Here is a 17,389-nt window from a genome sequence, read left to right as displayed (position 1 = left end):
GGGGCAGGGGGGGCCCGTTAGAGCACGGGGGGGAGGGGGGGCAGTTACAGCCCCAGGGGGGAGGCAGGGGCAGGGGGGGCCCGTTACCCCCCCAGGGTGGAGGGGGGGCCCGTTAGAGCACGGGGGGGAGGGGGGGCAGTTACAGCCCCAGGGGGGAGACAGGGGCAGGGGGGGCCCGTTACCGCCCCAGGGTGGAGGGGGGGCCCGTTAGAGCACGGGGGGGAGGGGGGGCCGTTACAGCCCCAGGGGGGAGGCAGGGGCAGGGGGGGCCCGTTACCGCCCCAGGGGGGAGGGGGGGCCCGTTAGAGCACGGGGGGGAGGGGGGGCCGTTACAGCCCCAGGGGGGAGACAGGGGCAGGGGGGGCCGTTACAGCCCCAGGGGGGCGGCAGGGGCAGGGGGGGCCCGTTACCGCCCCAGGGGGGAGGGGGGGCCCGTTAGAGCACGGGGGGGAGGGGGGGCCGTTACCGCCCCAGGGGGGAGGCAGGGGCAGGGGGGGCCCGTTAGAGCACGGGGGGAGGGGGGGGCCGTTAGAGCACGGGGGGGAGGGGGGCCCGTTAGAGCACGGGGGGAGGGGGGGGCCGTTAGAGCACGGGGGGGAGGGGGGGCAGTTACCGCCCCAGGGGGGAGGGGGGGCAGGAGGGGGGCGTTACCGCCCCAGGGGGGAGACAGGGGCAGGGGGGGCCCGTTACCGCCCCAGGGGGGAGACAGGGGCAGGGGGGGCCCGTTACCGCCCCAGGGGGGAGGGGGGGCCCGTTACCGCCCCAGGGGGGAGGGGGGGGCCCGTTACCGCCCCAGGGGGGAGGGGGGGGCCGTTAGGGCCCGTTACCGCCCCAGGGGTGAGGGGGGGGCCGTTACCGCCCCAGGGGGGAGGGGGGGGCCGTTACCGCCCCAGGGGTGAGGGGGGCCCCGTTACCGCCCCAGGGGGGAGGGGGGGCCCGTTACCGCCCCAAGGGGGAGGGGGGCCCCGTTACCGCCCCAGGGAGTTAGAAAACCTCATAAAGTGAGATTTTCCTGCCATGGGACCTTTAAGGTTGACCTTGAATGGATCATACCATCTAGAAGGGGACTAAGCATCAACCTGGGATTGACACGAGGATGGATCATACCATCTAGAAGGGGACTAAGCAGTAACCTGGGATTGATACGATGATGGATCATACCATCTAGAAGGGGACTAAGCATCAACCTGGGATTGACACGAGGATGGATCATACCATCTAGAAGGGGACTAAGCAGTAACCTGGGATTGCTACGATGATGGATCATACCATCTAGAAGGGGACTAAGCATCAACCTGGGATTGACACGAGGATGGATCATACCATCTAGAAGGGTACTAAGCATCAACCTGGGATTGATACGAGGATGGATCATACCATCTAGAAGGGGACTAAGCATCAACCTGGGATTGACACGAGGATGGATCATACCATCTAGAAGGGGACTAAGCATCAACCTGGGATTGACACGAGGATGGATCATACCATCTAGAAGGGGACTAAGCAGTAACCTGGGATTGATACGATGATGGATCATACCATCTAGAAGGGGACTAAGCATCAACCTGGGATTGATACGAGGATGGATCATACCAGTCTGAAGGGGGGCGTCAGATGGGAGTGGGACCAGGATGGATCATACCATCTAGAAGGGGGGCGTCAGATGGGAGTGGTACGAGGATGGATCATACCATCTAGAAGGGGGGCGTCAGATGGGAGTGGTACGAGGATGGATCATACCATCTAGAAGGGGACTTAGCAGTAACCTGGGAGTGGTACGAGGATGGATCATACCAGTCTGAAGGGGGGCATCAGATGGGAGTGGTACCAGGATGGATCATACCATCTAGAAGGGGACTTAGCAGTAACCTGGGAGTGGTACGAGGATGGATCATACCATCTAGAAGGGGACTTAGCAGTAACCTGGGAGTGGTACGAGGATGGATCATACCATCTAGAAGGGGGGCATCAGATGGGAGTGGTACGAGGATGGATCATACCATCTAGAAGGGGACTTAGCAGTAACCTGGGAGTGGTACGAGGATGGATCATACCATCTAGAAGGGGGGCGTCAGATGGGAGTGGTACGCCGGTGGCTCACCTGTATCTCGCTCATGAGTTTGGAGACGCCGCGGACGGAGGACTCCTTGAGCTTCAGCAGCTTGGACTGCTCCGTCATCTTCTTCTTCATCTCCACCAGCTGGCCCTCCAGCTCCTGCAGGCGCTTCCTGCGCTGCTCGCTCAGCCTGGGGGCGGGGCCAGGAGGAGGAAGGGGAGGGGTCAGGGGGCGGGACCAGGAGGAGGAAGGGGAGGGGTCAGGAGCAGGGCTAGCGGACCTGTGGCTACAGCTAGCGAGCTAGTCAGGTGTTTTTGGGGGTCGGCGTTGGAGGAAGGCCTGAGGGGAGGGTTGTCTAGTCCTGACAGATGTAGAAGGACTAGGGGGTCTAGTCCTGACAGATGTAGAAGGACTAGGGGGGGGGTCTAGTCCTGACAGATGTAGAAGGACTAGGGGGGCTAGTCCTGACAGATGTAGAAGGACTAGGGGGGGGTCTAGTCCTGACAGATGTAGAAGGACTAGGGGGGGGTCTAGTCCTGACAGATGTAGAAGGACTAGGGGGGGGGGGGGGTCTAGTCCTGACAGATGTAGAAGGACTAGGGGGGGGGTCTAGTCCTGACAGATGTAGAAGGACTAGGGGGGGGGTCTAGTCCTGACAGATGTAGAAGGACTAGGGGGGGTCTAGTCCTGACAGATGTAGAAGGACTAGGGGGGGGTCTAGTCCTGACAGATGTAGAAGGACTAGGGGGGGGTCTAGTCCTGACAGATGTAGAAGGACTAGGGGGGGGGTCTAGTCCTGACAGATGTAGAAGGACTAGTGGGGGGTCTAGTCCTGACAGATGTAGGAGGACTAGGGGGTCTAGTCCTGAGAGATGTAGAAGGACTAGGGGGGGGTCTAGTCCTGACAGATGTAGAAGGACTAGGGGGGGGGGGGGTCTAGTCCTGACAGATGTAGAAGGACTAGGGGGGATAGTCCTGACAGATGTAGAAGGACTAGGGGGGGGGTCTAGTCCTGACAGATGTAGAAGGACTAGGGGGGGGGGTCTAGTCCTGACTGATGTAGAAGGACTAGGGGGTCTAGTCCTGACAGATGTAGAAGGACTAGGGATGGGTCTAGTCCTGACAGATGTAGAAGGACTAGGGGGTCTAGTCCTGACAGATGTAGAAGGACTAGGGGGTCTAGTCCTGACAGATGTAGAAGGACTAGGGGTCTAGTCCTGACAGTTGTAGAAGGACTAGGGGGGGGGGTCTAGTCCTGACAGATGTAGAAGGACTAGGGGGGGGGGGTCTAGTCCTGACAGATGTAGGAGGACTAGGGGTCTAGTCCTGACAGATGTAGAAGGACTAGGGAGGGGTCTAGTCCTGACAGATGTAGAAGGACTAGGGGGTCTAGTCCTGACAGATGTAGAAGGACTAGAGGGGGGGTCTAGTCCTGACAGATGTAGAAGGACTAGGGGGGGGGGGGTCTAGTCCTGACAGATGTAGAAGGACTAGGGATGGGTCTAGTCCTGACAGATGTAGAAGGACTAGGGGGGGTCTAGTCCTGACAGATGTAGAAGGACTAGGGGGGGGTCTAGTCCTGACAGATGTAGAAGGACTAGGGGGTCTAGTCCTGACAGATGTAGAAGGACTAGGGGGTCTAGTCCTGACAGATGTAGAAGGACTAGGGGTCTAGTCCTGACAGATGTAGAAGGACTAGGGGGGGGGGGGGGGGTCTAGTCCTGACAGATGTAGAAGGACTAGGGGGGGGTCTAGTCCTGACAGATGTAGAAGGACTAGGGGGGGGGTCTAGTCCTGACAGATGTAGAAGGACTAGGGGGGGGTCTAGTCCTGACAGATGTAGAAGGACTAGGGGGTCTAGTCCTGACAGATGTAGAAGGACTAGGGGGGGGTCTAGTCCTGACAGATGTAGAAGGACTAGGGGGGGGGGGGTCTAGTCCTGACAGATGTAGAAGGACTAGGGGGGGGTCTAGTCCTGACAGATTAGAAGGACTAGGGGGTCTAGTCCTGACAGATGTAGAAGGACTAGGGGGGGGGTCTAGTCCTGACAGATGTAGGAGGACTAGGGGGGGGGTCTAGTCCTGACAGATGTAGAAGGACTAGGGGGGGGGTCTAGTCCTGACAGATGTAGAAGGACTAGGGGGGGGGTCTAGTCCTGACAGATGTAGAAGGACTAGGGGGGGGGTCTAGTCCTGACAGATGTAGAAGGACTAGGGATGGGTCTAGTCCTGACAGATGTAGAAGGACTAGGGGGGGGGTCTAGTCCTGACAGATGTAGGAGGACTAGGGGGTCTAGTCCTGACAGATGTAGAAGGACTAGGGAGGGGTCTAGTCCTGACAGATGTAGAAGGACTAGGGGGGGGTCTAGTCCTGACAGATGTAGAAGGACTAGGGGGGGGTCTAGTCCTGACAGATGTAGAAGGACTAGGGGGGGGGGCTAGTCCTGACAGATGTAGAAGGACTAGGGGGGGGGTCTAGTCCTGACAGATGTAGGAGGACTAGGGGGTCTAGTCCTGACAGATGTAGAAGGACTAGGGGGGGGGGGGTCTAGTCCTGACAGATGTAGAAGGACTAGGGGGGGGTCTAGTCCTGACAGATGTAGAAGGACTAGGGATGGGTCTAGTCCTGACAGATGTAGAAGGACTAGTGGGGGGTCTAGTCCTGACAGATGTAGAAGGACTAGGGGGGGGTCTAGTCCTGACAGATGTAGAAGGACTAGGGGGTCTAGTCCTGACAGATGTAGAAGGACTAGGGGGGGGGTCTAGTCCTGACAGATGTAGAAGGACTAGGGGGGGGTCTAGTCCTGACAGATGTAGAAGGACTAGGGGGGGGTCTAGTCCTGACAGATTTAGAAGCTCTGGACCAGAGGAGTCTAACTCTTACTTGGCGTGCTGGGTGTCCTTCTTGGCCGACTGCAGAGCCAGGACCAGGTCCTCCTTCTCCTTCAGCAGCGAGTCCACCGACGCCTGCAGGCTGTGCATGTTGTGCTGCGGGGAGAAGGGCGTCAAACCATCCCACCTGCACACTTGGATGGAGCCAGGCTCTGCTCTGTGCTGGCTGTACTCTACCATCGTGCTGTTTTACTAAGTGACACTCCAGACACAAGGGGTGGGAGAACACTGGTTTAGGAACCCACTAGTACATATCCCCCCAGTGAGTTCTCAGTGACAGACTAGACCCCTAGAGGAGGGACGGGCCTGGTTCTCTCTCTGGTGGTCCTCTCAGACCACTAGAGAGGACCCCTGGAGGACTGACCTGGTGCTCGCTCTGCATTGGCTCCAGCTGGCTGTCGTTCTGACACATCTTCTTGACGAAGGCCTCCTTCAGGGCCAGCACCTTGTTCAGCTCCATCAGCTCCTTGGACATCTGGGCCTGACGCAGGGCGTGGTGCGCTGTGAACCCCCCCGTCACGTCCTCCTGTCAGAGGGCCAGATCGGATTAATAAAGGACCGTCTTCTCTTTAGGGTATCAGAGGTTTGAATAGAGGACGACCTTCTCTTTATGGTATCAGAGGTTTGAATAGAGGACGACCTTCTCTTTACGGTATCAGAGGTTTGAATAGAGGACGACCTTCGCTTTACGGTATCAGAGGTTTGAATAGAGGACGACCTTCTCTTTACGGTATCAGAGGTTTGAATAGAGGACGACCTTCGCTTTACGGTATCAGAGGTTTGAATAGAGGACGACCTTCTCTTTACGGTATCAGAGGTTTGAATAGAGGAGGACCTTCTCTTTACGGTATCAGAGGTTTGAATAGATGAGGACCTTCTCTTTACGGTATCAGAGGTTTGAATAGAGGACGACCTTCTCTTTACGGTATCAGAGGTTTGAATAGAGGACGACCTTCTCTTTACGGTATCAGAGGTTTGAATAGAGGAGGACCTTCTCTTTACGGTATCAGAGGTTTGAATAGAGGAGGACCTTCTCTTTACGGTATCAGAGGTTTGAATAGAGGAGGACCTTCTCTTTACGGTATCAGAGGTTTGAATAGAGGAGGACCTTCTCTTTACAGTATCAGAGGTTTGAATAGAGGACGACCTTCTCTTTACGGTATCAGAGGTTTGATACGAGGACGACCTTCTCTTTACGGTATCAGAGGTTTGATACGAGGACGGTCTTCTCTTTACGGTATCAGAGGTTTGAATAGAGGACGATCTTCTCTTTACGGTATCAGAGGTTTGAATAGAGGAGGACCTTCTCTTTACGGTATCAGAGGTTTGAATAGAGGAGGACCTTCTCTTTACAGTATCAGAGGTTTGAATAGAGGACGACCTTCTCTTTACGGTATCAGAGGTTTGAATAGAGGAGGACCTTCTCTTTACGGTATCAGAGGTTTGATACGAGGACGGTCTTCTCTTTACGGTATCAGAGGTTTGAATAGAGGACGACCTTCTCTTTACGGTATCAGAGGTTTGAATAGAGGACGACCTTCTCTTTACGGTATCAGAGGTTTGAATAGAGGACGACCTTCTCTTTACGGTATCAGAGGTTTGAATAGAGGAGGACCTTCTCTTTACGGTATCAGAGGTTTGAATAGAGGACGACCTTCTCTTTACGGTATCAGAGGTTCGAATAGAGGACAACCTTCTCTTTACGGTATCAGAGGTTTGAATAGATGAGGACCTTCTCTTTACGGTATCAGAGGTTTGAATAGATGAGGACCTTCTCTTTACGGTATCAGAGGTTTGAATAGAGGAGGACCTTCTCTTTACGGTATCAGAGGTTTGAATAGAGGAGGACCTTCTCTTTACGGTATCAGAGGTTTGAATAGAGGACGACCTTCTCTTTACGGTATCAGAGGTTTGAATAGAGGAGGACCTTCTCTTTACGGTATCAGAGGTTTGATACGAGGAGGACCTTCTCTTTACGGTATCAGAGGTTTGAATAGAGGACGACCTTCGCTTTACGGTATCAGAGGTTTGAATAGAGGAGGACCTTCTCTTTACGGTATCAGAGGTTTGAATAGAGGAGGACCTTCTCTTTACGGTATCAGAGGTTTGAATAGAGGAGGACCTTCTCTTTACGGTATCAGAGGTTTGAATAGAGGACGACCTTCTCTTTACGGTATCAGAGGTTTGAATAGAGGAGGACCTTCTCTTTACGGTATCAGAGGTTTGAATAGAGGACGACCTTCTCTTTACGGTATCAGAGGTTTGAATAGAGGAGGACCTTCTCTTTACGGTATCAGAGGTTTGAATAGAGGACGACCTTCTCTTTACGGTATCAGAGGTTTGAATAGAGGAGGACCTTCTCTTTACGGTATCAGAGGTTTGAATAGAGGACGACCTTCTCTTTACGGTATCAGAGGTTTGAATAGAGGACGACCTTCTCTTTACGGTATCAGAGGTTTGATACGAGGGTGCGGGAGAAGTCTTCCCTTACCGACGGAGAGACGTCCGTCGCATCGCCAGCTCCTTCCGGTCCATCTTCTCCCGTTGCCATGGCGTCGATGGAGGCTGCGATGTCGGCGCTCTCGTTCTGCACAACAGAGCGCACACAACAGCCGACAGGTCAGAGACCTCCAGCCAACCACAGCAACACAACAGCCTCCTCAGTCAGCCCCCACAATGGGACACGACGCGACGCTCACCTGGAGCTCCAGGATGACATCCTGCAGGCTCTTCATCAGCTCCACTTTCCCCTTCAGCTCCTGATCCTCCAGGGTGACCAGGACGTTCTGCAGGTCCAGCTTACACCTGGAAGAACAAGAGGAAACCATGAAGACCTTCTCCGGGTCCACCGTACACCTCCTAGAAGAACCAGAGGCCATGAAGACCTTCTTCAGGTCCACCTTACACCTCCTAGAAGAACCAGAGACCAGGAAGACCTTCTTCAGGTCCACCTTACACCTCCTACAAGAACCAGAGACCAGGAAGACCTTCTCCAGGTCCACCTTACACCTCCTACAAGAACCAGAGACCATGAAGACCTTCTTCAGGTCCACCTTACACCTCCTACAAGAACCAGAGACCATGAAGACCTTCTCCAGGTCCAGCTTACACCTGGAAGAACAAGAGGAAACCATGAAGACCTTCTCCGGGTCCACCGTACACCTCCTAGAAGAACCAGAGGCCATGAAGACCTTCTTCAGGTCCACCTTACACCTCCTAGAAGAACCAGAGACCAGGAAGACCTTCTTCAGGTCCACCTTACACCTCCTACAAGAACCAGAGACCATGAAGACCTTCTCCAGGTCCACCTTACACCTCCTAGAAGAACCAGAGACCAGGAAGACCTTCTCCAGGTCCACCTTACACCTCCTAGAAGAACCAGAGACCATGAAGACCTTCTCCAGGTCCACCTTACACCTCCTAGAAGAACCAGAGGCCATGAAGACCTTCTTCAGGTCCACCTTACACCTCCTAGAAGAACCAGAGACCAGGAAGACCTTCTCCAGGTCCACCTTACACCTCCTAGAAGAACCAGAGGCCATGAAGACCATCTCCAGGTCCAACTTACACCTCCTAGAAGAACCAGAGGGGCTTCCTCATCCATTCTAATGCAGTGACCATGAAGACCTCTGCTCCTTTTGGTCCTTCTGTCCGCACTACAAGGTTTTCCTTTTTAAATGAACAAAGATGTCCTTCCAGGTGGATGGATTGTGTTACTTTGTAGCCAGGGAAAGTTTTGAGAAAGTTGACTTACGGCTGAGACCTGATCATACTGTAGTAGGGATCGACCGATACAGATTTTTTAGGGCCGATACGATACCGATATTTTTTCATCAGCCTTAGCCGATACGCCGATATGCCGATACCGATATTTAGAGCCGATACTACTTTTTTTTTTTTTTTTTTGCTCCCTCAATCATGAAAATTACACTGATAACAAATGTTACAAGTCTCAATTAAAAAAAAGGAACATTTATTGAACTTCAATATAAAAAACTATATTTAACAAATAGTAAAAACAGGTGAGGTAGAACAAGTAAAAAAAAATATATATATAATTGGCGAAAAAAATATCGGCAAAAATCGGCCGCGTATCGGCCGATACGATACACGTAAAAAACGCGAATATCGGCCGATAATATCGGCCGACCGATATATCGGTCGATCCCTATACTGTAGTAAAACTAAAGCTGGACGTTAACTCTTTAAAATAAACTGTAGCTGTAGCAAAACAGTACAATATTGCCCAAAGAGGTTTCTTTGAAGAGTGGTCTCTGGGTAAGGGGTGTGAGCGCCGTGCGGAGCCGGGGGCCGCAGGAGGCTCTTCTACTCACGCCTCGTGCTCCTTCAGTTGTTCCACTTTGCCCTGGAGCTTCTCGTTGGCCTGCTCTGCCTGGAGGAGGAGAGAGGAGGTGAGTGTGAGAGGAGGACCGTCCGTCCCGGAGATCCTCCGCCCCCAAGAACCACCTCCATCTGTTGTTCCTGACATGGGTCTACGAGACGGAGCACAGGATCGACCAATACTGAAACATATGGGACGGTTGAAGCCCAGGACTCACCATGATGATCTTCTCGAACATGAGCGCTGCCTGGCCGGTGGTCTCGCTCAGCTCCCTGCAGAGCCGGCTGTTCTGGTCCTGCAGGCTGCGGTTCTTCTCCACCAGGTTGTTCACGTTCTCCGACGACTCGGTCCTGAAGGAGGGGATAGCGTGAGGATCCCTGGAGCAACAACGGTTGTGTGTTCGATACCAATGGTCCCTCTGCAGCCTATCTGAGGGGAACCTGGAATGTCGTAGATGCCCCAACTTCTATTTTCCTGGGATTTCCCATCTGGGAACGATAAAGCATCATCTTCTCTTCTTCATCTTACGTCCTTTTTGCTGAGTGACATACAGTCAGCAGGGTGGTATGAAAGCACTGCGTGCGATGGTGGGGCCGGCGTCACGACCAGTAGTACGGAACTGAACACGCAGTAGGAAAAGCTATATTTGGTCGTGCTGGCCCCGGAGAGGAGCGTTTGAGGGGAACTTACCCAGAAAGCACTGGGGCCACACCGCCACGGGCGTGCAGCAGCATCACCTGCAGCTCCTGGACCTGGGCACACGGGGGGGCAACACGGGGGGGGGGGGTCAGACTCACACACCTCCGACCCGTTTGGGTTCTGCTTTATTACGAGGACATTACAATATTATATACACACTATATTCATGGCCTCAAGATTAACATTAATCAACATTATTTGCTTATGTCTTATACGAGTATAAAAAAAATGATTATTTTGCTCTGGCTTCTCGGCCTAGCCGCAGCAAACAAGCTAAAAATATCCACAAAATCACACCAGAAACGTAAGAGAATTAACACCCAATATCAGAGAACACAGAAGACTCCCCAAACATATTTCACGCTTAACAAAATCCCATTTCGGTGATTGCTTCACAATTCCAAGGCATAGCATGCCTTCTTCACATACAGTCGACGTCATTGACCAGACCCGATGGAGGCCGTACCCCCAAACCTAACCCCATTAGAGGCCGTACCCCCAAACCTAACCCCATTAGAGGCCGTACCCCCAAACCTAACCCCATTAGAGGCTGTACCTCTGAACCTAACCCCATTATAGGCCGTACCCCCAAACCTAACCCCATTAGAGGCTGTACCTCTGAACCTAACCCCATTATAGGCCGTACCCCCAAACCTAACCCCATTAGAGGCTGTACCTCTGAACCTAACCCCATTATAGGCCGTACCCCCAAACCTAACCCCATTATAGGCCGTACCCCCAAACCTAACCCCATTATAGGCCGTACCCCCAAACCTAACCCCATTAGAGGCCGTACCTCTGAACCTAACCCCAGGGGCCGTACCCCTGAACCTAACCCCAGGGGCCCTACCCCCAAACCTAACCCCAGGGGCCGTACCTCTGAACCTAACCCCAGGGGCCGTACCTCCAAACCTAACCCCAGGGGCCGTACCTCCAAACCTAACCCCAGGGGCCGTACCTCTGAACCTAACCCCAGGGGCCCTACCTCTGAACCTAACCCCAGGGGCCGTACCCCTGAACATAACCCCAGGGGCCGTACCTCTGAACCTAACCCCAGGGGCCTACCTGGGGTTAGGTTCAGGGGCCGTACCCCTGAACCTAACCCCAGGGGCCTACCCCTGAACCTAACCCCAGGGGCCTACCTGCTGCTTGAGGCGCTGGGTCTCGGCGGTCCGCGGGTCCATGTTCACGATGGGCTTGTTCTTGATCTTGCGGGCGCGGTCGGCGTAGCGCAGCGTGTTGATGGTCTCCTCGATGTTGGAGTCGGCCGGACTGACGCACGCGATCATCAGCGTGTGGCTGTTCCCGCCCAGCGAGTCTGGAGAGGAAGAGGAGGAAGAAGAGGGGGAGGAGGAGGAGGAGGAGGGTCATGCCACTGTAGTGGTGTATATGCCTGGCTGATGGCAGCCAGAGGCTCTTTAAACCAGCCATCCAACACATCAAGCCATCATCTACCACACCAACCACACCAACAACAGCAACCACACGGCCGTGCAGGACTACTGACACTCTTTCTGCCGTTGCCATTGCCTGGTTAACGTCACTGTGGAGTGTGGGTGATGGCTGGTTTAAGCAGCTTCACTCTGGTTTAAGCAGCCTCAGGTTGGTTAAATGTCTTATATAAAACTTCCTCAAGGAAAGAAATCAACGGTACAGTTAAAGTTCTATTTTCCGGGAAAGACTGAATAACAATGTTAAAAGAGTATAAGCAACAGAAATCTTCAAGGCAGGCAGGTTTGTAAGATTAGAAGATGTTTTTACTTTACTTCTTCCAACCGGATTCAGCGAGAGCCCAGAGAGCTACAGCGTCACTGATTGGCTGGAGGTATTTGAACCATAGGGCCACGCCCATCTGTCCGTCAGTCCGCCCAGCCGAGCCAGACGGACACACATTGTGAACACACACTTCAACATCTGCGTGGTTTCAAGAGGCTAGCCCACCAGGGGAGGAGCCAAGAACCAGCCCCCCTGCCGGGTGGTGCTAAAGATCTACCACGGAGCCCCACGATGCCATGGGACCACATCACCAGAGGGAGGGCCCGCGTTCAGAGGGCCCTCCAACCAGAGGGCCGAGGCTACGCTGAGAGCCGGCCTGCGGGCGGGCCGCCGTACCTTGCAGCAGGCGGGTGACCTTGGAGTCTCTGTAGGGGACGTGGGTGCCCTTCTTACTCTCCTCCCCCAGGGCGCTGATGACGTTCCCCAGGGCCAGCAGCCCGCGGTTGATGCTGATGCCTGGAGGGACACGGAGAGACGGTTCACTGAACAGCCTGGACCCCGTGGACGGACACATGGACCACACACACACACACACACACACACACACACACACACACACACACACACACACACACACACACACACACACACACACACACACACACACACACACACACACACACACACACACACACACACACACACACACACCGCCCGACTCTGACCTTCCTTCAGACGGTCGCCCTCCGCCTTGGTCTTCTTCTGCCTCTCAGAACCGGCCAGGTCCACCAGGTGGAGCTTGGAGACCATGGAGTCCGATCTGAGGGCACGCACCACGGGTCAGACGGTGAACACACTCAGATGAACAACCTTAGACTGCAGGGTTACTTCTTCCATTTACGTTTACCGATCCACTCCTCCGTTTATAGCGAGGGGGACACCGACCTGATCCTGTTTATAGCGAGGGGTACACCGATCTGATCCTGTTTATAGCGAGGGGTACACCGATCTGATCCTGTTCATAGCTAGGGGTACACCGATCTGATCCTGTTCATAGCTAGCGATGCCCTGATCCACTCCGTTTATATCTAGGGGTACACCGATCTGATCTGGGCTACAGTTTGGCACCACATGTGAGGTTGGATCTCGGCATACCTCCATACTCATTCCTTTCAGCCCCTCACCTAGCTATTCCTAGTTAACTGCTATTTAGCAGAAAGAGATTTTATTTTGAAACGTAAAATAGAACAATGTGATGCGTGTCAACTATGCGTCACCTAATATGATAATTCAGTCATGTTGCATGTATTTACTTATTCTAGCCTAATCAGCTTTTAAATTAAACAATTATTACGATGGGCCTATCGTATCAGCCATTACTAAGGTTCCCTTGGTAACGAGAAGAGGACGGTCGCTGGCGGGCTGCGATTGGTCCACTCACAAAGGTTCCCTCGGTAACGAGGGGCTGACGGGCTGCGATTGGTCCACTCACAAAGGTTCCCTCGGTAACGAGGAGGTGACGGTCGCTGGCGGGCTGCGATTGGTCCACTCACTAAGGTTCCCTCGGTAACGGTCGCTGGCGGGCTGCGATTGGTCCACTCACTAAGGTTCCCACGGTAACGGGGGGGTTGGCGGGCTGCGATTGGTCCACTCACTTGTCTTTGCTGCGCCGCTGCTCCAGGGTGATGGTGAAGATGGCGTGGGAGCGGGACGACTCTGCGTTCATGGCGGTGGAGCCCACGGTGCGGGAGGAGTTCCCCAGCTCCAGGCAGGCCACCATCTCCTGGGCCGACCTCACCACCCTCTCCGTCAGACCCACGATCTGGGGAGGGGCAGCGGTCAGGGGGGGGCTATAGACGGTAACAATGGACGAGGGATGTCCTCCACCAGCAGACCACCCCCACAGGTCCCAGAGCGGGAGACTCTGCGACGCTGCACAGCACTGCAGAGTCTAACGGTAGTGTCCAAGAATAACTACCTTGATGCCTTCTTTGGGGTCCTCGCGGATGCTGATGGCGGGCTTATCTTTGGACGGGCACAGCAGGTCCAGGATATCCTCATTGTAGATCTATTATTACAAAGCATTGACAGATGAGGGAAAAATATTAAGTTAATTTTATACAACACCTTTCTCACACTCAAGGTCGCTTTACAGTGTCATGAACACACACACAGAAGAAGACAGCACAATAAGAATAAAATTAAAATAAATAATATATACAGAGGGCCTATGCAGTGTGTTCTTGAAACAGAAAGGTCTTGAGATGAGCTTTAGAGGTGCAAAGCACCGCGTGAAAGCAGAGCTTTGATTGCAGTAAGTTGTCGTCGCCAGGGCAACAGCGGGGCGGGGGGGGGGGACCACCGACCTCCAGGTAGGACACTGTGAGGGTGAAGTCGCAGCTGCCCCCCTTGTCCTTCTCCTGGAAGATGCGCTGGATGACCCGGGGAATGACCCCCACACAGGGCTGGTCCTCCTGGGCCGAGGTGTACGTGCCCCCCATGGAGAAGGTCTTCCCAGAGCCCGTCTGCCCGTATGCCAGCACCGTGGCGTGATAACCTGCACACGTAGCACCGCTTGATTACATGAACGGCCACAAGGAAAACGAACCAACGCTAACGAGTCCAACTCTCAACACGATGTATAGTGAAGACATGTGGGTGATCCGTTTACCAACGACAGGAAGATGCGTTCGCATCAACCTCCGGAGCTTTCATTTTATGTTCAACTGCCACACTGCTGGCTATAGTATTTATCACCTCATCTTTAAAGTGTGCATCTTTGCATTCTCTGTTCTCCGACGAGACATGAACGTGCCGGTCCTGAACATTCAGTTAAACATCCCCACCTACCCTTGAAGAGCCCGGACAGCAGCGGGGACACCGCCACAGTGAACACCTCCTCTTGCTCGGCCATGGGGTCGAACACATAGTCATATGTGAACGCCTTCTCCGTGCCCACGATAACCTGAAAACCATGAAACGCCAAACATGTCAAGTCCCAAAGAGAAATGGCACCAAATTGACATTTGTGATCCCAGTCCGTCCTAGGATCTGTGACGCATCCCTTCCAAAACATCAAATCCATTCCGTTGCTTCCAAAGACCTGCCAGCTGTGGCCAGCAGAGGATGTAATCATTATTTTTAAACTGAAATGATGGCCAATAGAAGCGGCTTGTTGTCAGTGTGCGGGGGACGGACCTGCGGCTCCCCAGGGCTGAAGGTGAGGCAGCACTCGCATCCCTCGTTGAGCTCCTTGGGGACCAGCGGGCGGCACCGCAGGGCCACCCGCACCGGGATCACCTTGGCCTCATTGTTGGTCATGACGCTCCACTGCTCGGAAGACAATAACGAAGGTATATCAACACCTGTCACTATGGCATCACAGTCGGTACGGTTCAATTCTAAATAATATTTATTATCAATACGTTGAAATCATATATGCTTCGAGGTTCACTACTACGTGTATTGGGTTGGTCCAGTCCCCCTCAGAACCAAAGATATAGGGGGGCCCTAACCACTCCAACCAGGCGACACGCTCACTACTTCCAGAACTTTGCTGTTTTCACTGGACTGGATCATGAAGCTTCCGGTCGATTACCTTTGGATCGATGATACTGATATTCTTTCAGTGGAGCTGATTGCTCACCCGTAAACGGTTGTCATGAGGCGGATACTCACAAGACGTCCCTAAGCCTCGAACATACGATCCGCCTCCAGAAACAGTCTGTTTCACGAATAATCCACCTCACGATGAGACACTTAATGCAACGTTGAACTTTTAAAAAGGTAACAATGTTGTGCCAAGTGCCGACGCTTTGTGCCTTGTGCCGGAGCTTTGTGCCTCGGTCCTCTATGGTTCTGGTCGTGAAGTCGTCGCGTCTATATCGCCCGCCAGTTTTAAAACGACGTCTCCGCCTCCTGCTTCTTCTTCTGCGAGTTATTTTAAAACGCCCTAACGTCTTCCGCGTCGCGTTACTGCCCCCTAGCGGAGAGCCCAGACCTCAAGGTATGTTCAAAACGTCCTAACGTATTCCACCTCGCGTTACTGCCCCCTAGCGGAGAGCCCAGACCTCACGGTGCGTTCAAAACGTCCTAACGTCTTTCCGCCTCGCGTTACTGCTCCCTAGCGGAGAGACCAGACCTCACGGTGCGTTCTGGGGTAGGATGGAAGAAAACCGTCTTTACAACTTGTAATTGTTACATCTACGGAAAATGAAACTTGTTAGTTTGACAACTTCGGAAAGTGCACGATGTAGATTTGTAGAATATGGTCTCAGAAAACTTCTCTTATTTAGCTGTATGATTGTTTGACCATCAATGTATACGCGCGTGTGTGTGTGTGTGTGTGTGTGTGTGTGCGTGTGTGTGTGTGTGTGTGTGTGTGTGTGTGTGTGTGTGTGTGTGTGTGTGTGTGTGTGTGTGTGTGCGTGCGCGTGTGTGTGTGCGCTCGCGCGTGCGTGTGTCTCTGTATCGCTCTTTCTGATACCAAAATATTGAAAATATTGAAAGTGAAGTTCACATGTTGTGAAATAATAATAATATGTAGGCTATATATTTTTTAGAACGCACTTCACATCAACTCAATGACCTCAAAGTGCTACAATGCATATTAAAAGATAAATACAACATAAAAGACTAACTAGATTAAAAAGAAAAAGAACAGAGAAAAAATAAACATTTATGTCCCTAAAAGGCCTCTGCATTGCCAGCCGATTGCAGTACATAAGATTATTGCAGGCTTCAGCTCACCTAGCAAATATTCCAATATTGTACGAAACAGAAGGTGTGTTCACCGGTTGCTGTTTGCAAAAGGGCTGTCTTTTTCAATTTCCGATGCAGCAACGACTTGATGTATAGTATGGTCGATAAATCCCCCTCTAGTGAGTGAACCTCGGGTGTAATGACACCATACGTAGGTTAGAAGTCAACAACGACAACTTTAAAACATTGTTGCATGGTGTGTTCGCCAAGGATCTCTGGACACACAGGAGTGGACATGGACCCTCCAGAGCCCGCAACCACGGTGCTAGGCTGCGTTCCTGTGGCAGACCTCTGGCTTCAGTCCGCTGAATTACAGTCCTTTAAAGACGTTCCCACCATGTCCACTTCACTCTGAACTCCATATGGATCAGTGACCTGTAACTCAGGCAATGGCCCTGGTAACACAAAACTGATCATTAAAATAAGAGGAACAAATAGGCAAAACGCGTTACAATAAACCCTCATCTCAGTCTGCAGGCTCCAGAGTCAGACGAGTCCTGAATGATTGTGTGATCGGAAGAGGCCGTTGGAAAGTGGTGCTGTTTTATCCGATTTTTCATGTCATTATCATTAATTGAGGTGTTATCATCAATTGTCTTTACTGTCTTTGGTGAAACATAATTATTTCGTAGAGACACATAATTAGTCAGTTAATCTATAATGCCTGTTATCAATACTAAACCAATTCTATATCACAGTAATATACTATTTGTTTTTCATCCACTTTCATCCATTTTTATTCGTCATCCACCGTATTAGAAAAATATTGTTGCAAAGGTAAGTTATGGCAATAATTAATCTTAATTTTATATTGTAGTAAAGACCAGCGTTATCCATGTGTTTAATGGTAGATATTTAGCTTTTCGCTGTATTTAAAATTTGGTACCTCATTCTAAGAAGTGGACACTGTGCAGTGTATGTTTT

At 52.5% G+C, this 17,389-nt stretch overlaps 1 protein-coding gene across 3 annotated transcripts in view; it reads right to left on the bottom strand.

The window, feature by feature from the left end:
- kif4 (kinesin family member 4) overlaps nt 1-15,624 on the bottom strand; it is a 30,575-nt gene extending 14,951 nt beyond the window's left edge. For all 3 annotated transcript variants that reach the window (XM_030361170.1, XM_030361171.1, XM_030361172.1), the window contains exons 1-17: nt 15,383-15,624; nt 14,903-15,034; nt 14,555-14,669; nt 14,071-14,261; nt 13,683-13,772; nt 13,360-13,526; nt 12,430-12,524; nt 12,101-12,220; nt 11,131-11,306; nt 9,980-10,041; nt 9,507-9,639; nt 9,282-9,340; nt 7,647-7,752; nt 7,439-7,534; nt 5,312-5,473; nt 4,940-5,043; nt 2,102-2,246 (exon numbers count right to left, since the gene is read on the bottom strand). In XM_030361170.1, the coding sequence (XP_030217030.1) occupies nt 2,102-2,246; nt 4,940-5,043; nt 5,312-5,473; nt 7,439-7,534; nt 7,647-7,752; nt 9,282-9,340; nt 9,507-9,639; nt 9,980-10,041; nt 11,131-11,306; nt 12,101-12,220; nt 12,430-12,524; nt 13,360-13,526; nt 13,683-13,772; nt 14,071-14,261; nt 14,555-14,669; nt 14,903-15,025 (1,944 nt within the window). In that variant the 5' untranslated portion in view covers nt 15,026-15,034; nt 15,383-15,624. The remainder of the gene's footprint in view (nt 1-2,101; nt 2,247-4,939; nt 5,044-5,311; nt 5,474-7,438; nt 7,535-7,646; nt 7,753-9,281; nt 9,341-9,506; nt 9,640-9,979; nt 10,042-11,130; nt 11,307-12,100; nt 12,221-12,429; nt 12,525-13,359; nt 13,527-13,682; nt 13,773-14,070; nt 14,262-14,554; nt 14,670-14,902; nt 15,035-15,382) is intronic.
- Between the last annotated feature and the right edge of the window lie 1,765 nt (nt 15,625-17,389).

This window comes from Gadus morhua, chromosome 7 (genome assembly GCF_902167405.1).
Source record: "Gadus morhua chromosome 7, gadMor3.0, whole genome shotgun sequence".
Taxonomy (NCBI): domain Eukaryota; kingdom Metazoa; phylum Chordata; class Actinopteri; order Gadiformes; family Gadidae; genus Gadus; species Gadus morhua.
Note: the sequence above shows the minus strand (reverse complement) of the source record. Positions and strands in the feature narration are given on the sequence as shown.